The 7,217-nt window shown below is 41.3% G+C and overlaps 1 protein-coding gene across 1 annotated transcript; it reads right to left on the bottom strand.

The window, feature by feature from the left end:
- Positions 1-237: 237 nt before the first annotated feature.
- Positions 238-2,868, bottom strand: LOC107389634 (E3 ubiquitin-protein ligase TRIM39). The gene is made up of 2 exons (XM_015965873.3): positions 2,731-2,868; positions 238-2,533 (listed from the first exon to the last, which is right to left on the bottom strand). Exon 2 carries the CDS (start codon positions 2,522-2,524, stop codon positions 788-790), a length of 1,737 nt encoding a protein of 578 aa, XP_015821359.2. The 5' UTR covers positions 2,525-2,533; positions 2,731-2,868; the 3' UTR covers positions 238-787.
- Between the last annotated feature and the right edge of the window lie 4,349 nt (positions 2,869-7,217).

The raw sequence follows: 7,217 nt of genomic DNA on the forward strand, positions 1-7,217 counted from the left end.
TAGTAGCACTATGTGCTGTGATCCTGGTTGGTTTGGTGATTAACGGAAATAATCCTAAACTGTACATAGAATTGATGAAATCATTTGTTTTCTGTCCAGCAGGCTGCTCTATATTAATATTAAAGTCTCCACACAAGAGCAAGGTTTTGTTCTTTATGTGATCGCCCAATTCACTGATTCTTTCAGTGAATGTCTTAATACAAGCACCAGGTGCTCTATAAACACAACCAACCAGGATATTTTTTGATGTATTATTATTAATTTCCACAGTTATTACTTCCATGACCCCATCCTCAATCATTGTCATGTCTTCAACTAATTTACATTTCAAATCTGTTCTAATAAACAAAGCTACCCCACCTCCTCTTTTGTATGTTCTATTAGCAAAAAAAAAAGCTCATATCCCTCTATCTGAACTTCATCCATCATGTCATTCTTGAGCCATGTCTCTGTTATTGCAATCACACTTAATTTATTTTCGAGTTTACTGAAATAATCTTGTATTATTTGTAATTTACCAAACAAACTTCTACTGTTGATGTGAATAATTGATAGCCTATCTCCTGTAATTATTTCACTGTTCAATTTTTCATGTTTAAAGATCAAAAGAACTGAAAACATCATAAAGTCGTGATTCTGTTTCATATATAAGAGAAAAATGTGGACTTGTTTCTGAGGACGTCTCCAAGCTCATCTCTCCACCAGCAGGACTTCAACTACAGAGTCACTCAGATCAGAACTTTTAACAAACAGACTTTTTGTTCACGGAGCTTCATGAGAGAAAAGATTAGACTGATGGATCAACAGGACAGATGATCAGAGGAGCTGAGTTTTTACCTCCAGCATTAAGACCAGGATAGAAGTACGGGTGGAGTTTATCAGAGAAGCAGCAGCCAGTAAAGGAGTAGATCAGAGCTGCAGCTCCTACATCATAAAAGGAGACCAGACCCTCCTCATAATCCACAAACACCCCCACCTTCTCAGGACCAGAATCAACATGGAGATCTACTGAAGGATCAGCATAAGCTTTGTACTGATTTCCATTTTCCAAACAAACAATCCACAAACCATTTAGAGGACTCAGTGTGACTTCTCCCTTCCTGTTGATGGACCTTCTGGCCACTCCTAAATCCCAGTCAGTTTTTCCTTTAACCTGAACCTCAAAGTAAAATCTGCCTGAAGAGAAACTCTGTTTCCCTAAAACACTCGCACATGGAGAAAATCTCTCTGGGCAGTTATCATCATCATAATCATCATAATCACCATAATAATAATCATCATCATAACCATCATGATCATCATAATCATCATGATCATTGTCATCATCATCATCATCATCACGACCACCACCATCACCACAGTAAACTTGTTTTCCATCAGCAGACAGGATGAGGTGAGGGTTTGCCGTATCAGGATCAAGAGTCACATCTACTGCAGACTTCTGGATCCTCTTCAGCTCAGCCTCCATCAGGTTCTTCATCTTCTTCCTGAGTTTCTCCTCCAGCTGCTCCACAGCTCTCACCACAGTCCCCTCATATGATGGAGGATGAACTCTGACCTCTGTCCAGTCCTTGGTGGGTGGAGCAGCTTTCAGGGAGCTGAAGCTCTGGAGGAGGTGGAGGTGGTCTTCAGAGCATGAAAGCTGCTTCACTTCAGAGCTCCTCTTCATCAGCTCAGAGATCTCCTGTTCCAGATCTTTGATGAAGCCTTCAGCCCGTTTCTCTGTAGTTTTCTGATTGTCTTCGATCTCCTTTATGAGCTCCTTCAGGCTTCTCTCAACAGACTCCTTCAGATCAGTGAAGACCTGAACACCTTCTGCTTTCTGTCTGTCTGCAGCATCTTTACTGATCTTCAGCGACTCTTTGATCTCCTGAATCTTCAGTCGTCTGTTCTGGATCATCTGCTGAACTTCAGCCTCTATCTTCTCCAGCTCTGCCTTCTTTCCTTCACATTCTTCTCTCAGAGGAACAAACTCATGAGTCTGGTGGTCTAAAACAGGACAGACCAAGCAGACACACGTCTGGTCGGTTCTACAGAACAGCTCCAGAGGTTTATCGTGCTTCTGACACATCCTGTCCTCCAGGTTCTCCACAGGATCCACCAGCTGATGTCTTTTCACATATGAAGCTGTCAGGTGAGGCTCCAGGTGAGTCTCACAGTAGGAGAGCAGACACACCAGGCAGGACTTCAGGGCCTTCAGTCTGGTTCCAGTGCAGACGTCACAGGGAACTTCTCCTGGTTGGGCAGCTTGTTGCTCTGAGCTGCTGCTGGTTTTCTGTTCAGCTTCGTGTCTGAACTGATCAACCATCTCTCTGATGAAGGTGTTGACTTCCAGTTCAGGTCTGGTCTTGAACACCTTTTTACAGACGGGACACTGGCAGCTCCTGTCCCCATCCCAGTGTGTGGTGATGCAGGTCTTACAGAAGTTGTGTCCACATGATGTGCTGACTGGATCAGTGAACACATCCAGACAGATGGAGCACAGAAACGGATCCTCAGATCTCCGGCTGCTGCCAGCAGACATGTCTGAACTCTGAGAACAAGAGTCAGAGAGGAACAACTACAGATTAAAGCAGATGGAATCAGTTTAATATTACTGTTATTAAAATTTTTTGGTTTCATTTAACTTCAGACTCAAGAGAAAAGACTCAAACTTCCTGTTTGATTGAGTCTGAGTTTAGTTTTCCTGTTGATTGTTGAAACACAGTAAATATGATCAGTTTTACTCACCGATATCTGAGTCAGTTGTTGGAGAAGACAAGATCAACTCTGTTTAATTCTCCTTCAGACAGAAACACACAAGTTGGTCTCGACTGCAGCTCTGGATCAGTTTCAGTTTCACTTCCGGAAAGTGACGTAGAAACCAGTTTATGCTGCTGGGGGGGGGGGCACTCCGTCCCGTAAGCTTCAGATTTCTAGGATGCCCAAGGAAGATCCCGCCTTTCTCATCTCTGATTGGCTAGAAAGGCTCTGCCACGATTGGCTGTTTCGTTTAGCTGTAAACCAGCTGTCCTCGCTAAGTGCAGACGGTCCTTTTGCCACCAGCAGAAATCCTTTTGGGGTGTTTTGTAAAGAAAATGTGAACTTAGCGCTATAATAACCATTCTGTCCTGTTTTGCCAAACATTTTATGTTTCATAAAAACTGAAAAACGGAATTCATAATCTTGTTGCATTTATCAAACTGTTGGACTTACTGTACTTTATATCTCTCAGCCGCTGACGTCGTTAGGTCCGTTTTAGGGGGGCTTCAGCCCCCCTAAAATAATCACAAGCCCCCCTATCATTTTGAGTTTTTTTATGATTAATTCCTTGCATTTCGAGCACAGCGGAACCTTTGTCATTGCACGACTTCCTCGTAGACCGAATATCACTGACGCACACAACAATGCACAGTGCTAATGGCTACTAAAACGAAATAAAAACGGAAAGAAGTTGCCTTGCTTGGACTGATGCAGGATTTAGGAAACCCGTCCGCCTCTTTTCTTAACTTGAAAAAAACGAACTTCCAGATAACAACGGAGTCCGTGTCGCGGACATTTTTCAGAGATCGTCTCTGCTTCGGCTGCCCGGTGGCACTGGAAACTTTAGAAAAGTTGCGGTAAGCTATTTTTTTTTAACATTTACGTAACATCTGTGCAACACTGAAAGCACCAGACAGAATAATTATGTGCCCTAACAGTGGTTTATGAAAGTAGTCAGACAAACAAGGCATCCCCTTCTTAACGTGACAGCAGAACTTCCCATGTAAGGAAGGTCCGCTCACCTGTTCGTCACATCATTATTTCCTCGCCATGATCTTTTATCATCCCATCAACCTCCAGTCATCCAACTGGAACCAGTTAATGTTCCTGATCATTCTCGGAATATGCCATGCCTGCTCTGGTGTTAAAAGTTAGTACATTTAAGTCCTAGATCATATTTGTGCCTGTTCTACTGTCATTTTGAAGGATTATTATTTATGTGCTTTTACTACATTATGAGTAGAAATGCTAATAAAAACTCCCAGTTATACAAACAAGTGAAACTGGAAAAATTAGAATCTGGAAAAATTTGAATCTGGTGCAAAGTCAAATTTATTTCAGTAATTCAACTAGACAGAGAGACTATTTAAAGGCTCTGGAACCCTTTGCAGGCGTTTTCTATTTGTAATTATAAATTTTAGTTGATTTGGGTCTTGTTTCATATCACACAGTGACATTTGATTAATTAAAATGCATTTTTTATTAAAAGCTTTAGTTTTACAGTAATAACTATGTCTAATGTTTAATTCTCTGTCTCATAATTTTAATTAAGTTTTGCTTTGAGAGCACATTTTCCTGAACGATTAAAATGTGATTAATTTAGATTAATTAATTACAAAGCCTCTAATTAATTAGATTAAAAATTTTCATCAAGTCCCAGCCCTAATTTTTATATATACTGTTATTTTGTCTTGTAATTGTTAATTACATACTCCTTTATTCCATATCACATCAGTGTTATTCATATATTAAAACTGTCAACTGCACACTCATTTGGCAGAATAAAAGTTTGACAATTATTCATTTGTTCTTTGTCATGTTTCAGTAACATTTATAATTAAGCAAGTTGTAATTAAACAAATTAAACAAATGACTGCAACATTTCCCCCTGTTAAGTGCAGTAGACTGAAATGAATAGCTTTATTTGGAAATATAACATATCTAATTTTTAATGGACTTATATAAAATCTTTCTTCAACATAGACCCCACTAATGAACTGATTGTTATTTTTTATAAAACGAAGAGAGAAAATGCACAAAGGTAGGAAAGGAAAAGAAAGTAATAAAATAATAGGTTTTGTTAAATGTTCTTTGAACATTTGAATTGATTGACAACGCTTTTGCAGGGTGTGACAAAAAATGTTCAAGGTCAAGCTCCTGAGGCTAAGCCCCCCCACCCCCCCCCCACCCACCCCCCCACCCCCACCCCCATCTCTCAATCTTAGTGATGTCCATGCTCTTGGCTCTCAAGCATTAGAGGATAAACAGATGAGTGTCATGATGGCGGGAGGGGCGAAAATCCCTCATCATTGTTGGGGGGGGGGCATTAGACAGTAAACATTTCAGGAGTAATTCCTGAGGGGGACATTAAAAAAGCTTTTATTTCATGTGCTGATGTGTCTTAAATGTCTCATATATTATTAAATAATAGATGTTGTTCTTTATTAGTCCATACATAGTTCAGACTTGTCTACAGGTTTTTGGATGCTCTACCAATAATACTAAGAGTAGTAAAACTAAGAAAGGAAGGTGTCAGTTAACTACACCATAGACGACCTAACAGAATGTATTTGTTCACCATGAACTTTGGTCTGATCTCTACTACAGCAGCTCAACAAGAACTCAAAGCTCTAATCAGTTTTAAATTAGAAAATAAATAATTTAATGAATAACAAAACTACATAATTCTTCAAAAATATGTATTTTTTGAACTGGTAACAAACAACAGCAGCAACAATACTGGTACTTTGTGCCTAATTATACCATTATTAAACATATCCAAAACATATCATTTTTTATATGGACAATAATAACAAATTGCCTTAATATTATTCAAATCTTTCAACTTAAGCCGGGCGGACACTGTGCAACTTTTTCACTTTTTTGAGCAGATTTTCCACTCGTGCGAGAATCCACGACATCGGGGCGAGTTTTGCGCCGAGCGGTCGTGTAGTGTACAGGGGGTTACGAGAGGCGATTAACACCACGTGACCAGCTGCCGATCAGCAGTCGTGAGGTCGCACGGACTTCTGGCGTGTTTAATATTTCGCTCGTCCCTCGTGAGGGTATCGCACTGTTGAAGTGGCGCTGCGAGCAGCTGCGACCCAAAAAGTACCAGAACCGCTCGCGGCGCATACGCAATCCTGCATCAACGCTGCTCGCTCGCTATTTCCCTAATAACACACGCTGTTCGTTTTTGTTTCTACGCGTTTTTTTCCTCACAAAGATTGTCAAGAAAGCGTGTTTGTCGTGTTCATGTCAAATTAAACTGATCACAAAACACAGATTTATTTTCTTTATTTCGTTTTCCTCATCCAACCCCCATAAATCCCTGTGTCCTCCTGCAGCACTCCCAAAGGACAACAGGCAAAACAAGACAAAAAAGTCTGACGTGTTGAGTAAAAACTGCTATTTTTAGCATATTTTTAGGGCCAATGTGTTGCTACCAGACGTACAGTGAGCAGTCAGGTCGCATGCGAGAACTGGGTCGTGCAGTGTGAGCACATGACTCGTGAGATCTGCCCTGCGAGGAAGTCGTACAGTTTGAGCTGAAGCTGAACGCTGCAAGTGAAAAAGTCGCACAGTGTCCGCCCGGCTTTACCGTCATGTTCTGTGTCGCTTTGGTTCCCAGCCCCCTCCTATTCTTCCTCTGCGTTCTCCTCATGTGTCCCCTTGTGCTCTGTGTGCCCCTATGCTTCCTCAGCCCACTCCAGGTTCTCCTCATGTGTCTCCTTGTGTTCCCCAGCTCTCTCTAGGCTTCCCTCATGTTTCCTCCTAGTCACTCCCTTGTAGTTCTCATTGGTTTGTATTAGTCATCCTCTCCCCTCTAGTCATTAGTTGTTATCGTTGCCCTTAGTCTTTAGGTTTAGTTTGTTATAGGTTATGGTTTATCTCCCCCTCTGCTTGTTCTTTCCCCATTTAGTTTATTGATGGCACCTGTCTTCCCTCTAGACTTCACTCCTCACGACTGCTTCCCTCTGTGTTTAAAAACCCTGTCTTGTCCCTCAGTGTTAGTTGGTCCATCGTGTCAGCGCCGTTCTGCCCCTCTCGAGTTTCTCCGAGTCCGTGCGCATGAGTGCGCTTTTGCTTTGTTTTGATCGTTTCAGTGTTTTTGAGAGTAAGTCTGGTTTTTTGTGCCTTTGGACTTTTTGGCGCATCCTCCTTTAAATAAAGGAATTATTTTCTTAAACCACTCCTGCCTCGAGTCGTTCCGGGAATTCTGCATCTTGGGTCCAAACCTCATGCTCTCAACGTGAGACTTACTTGGCGTTTTGGTGTACTGAAAAATGACCTGATGTCTTTCATTTGTCGTTTCTCTGCCATTTTGACCCGACTAGAGGCTGGCAGACAACTGGACAATAACAAGAACACAGGTTTTAGTTTTAGAGGAGGTTCAATACCCAGCTGATAATGTTTATTTGGCCTACATTTAGCTTTTCCTGCTGTAAAAGAAAACTATTTTTGCATAAATGTGT

This window comes from Nothobranchius furzeri, chromosome 14, assembly GCF_043380555.1.
Source record: "Nothobranchius furzeri strain GRZ-AD chromosome 14, NfurGRZ-RIMD1, whole genome shotgun sequence".
Lineage (NCBI taxonomy): Eukaryota > Metazoa > Chordata > Actinopteri > Cyprinodontiformes > Nothobranchiidae > Nothobranchius > Nothobranchius furzeri.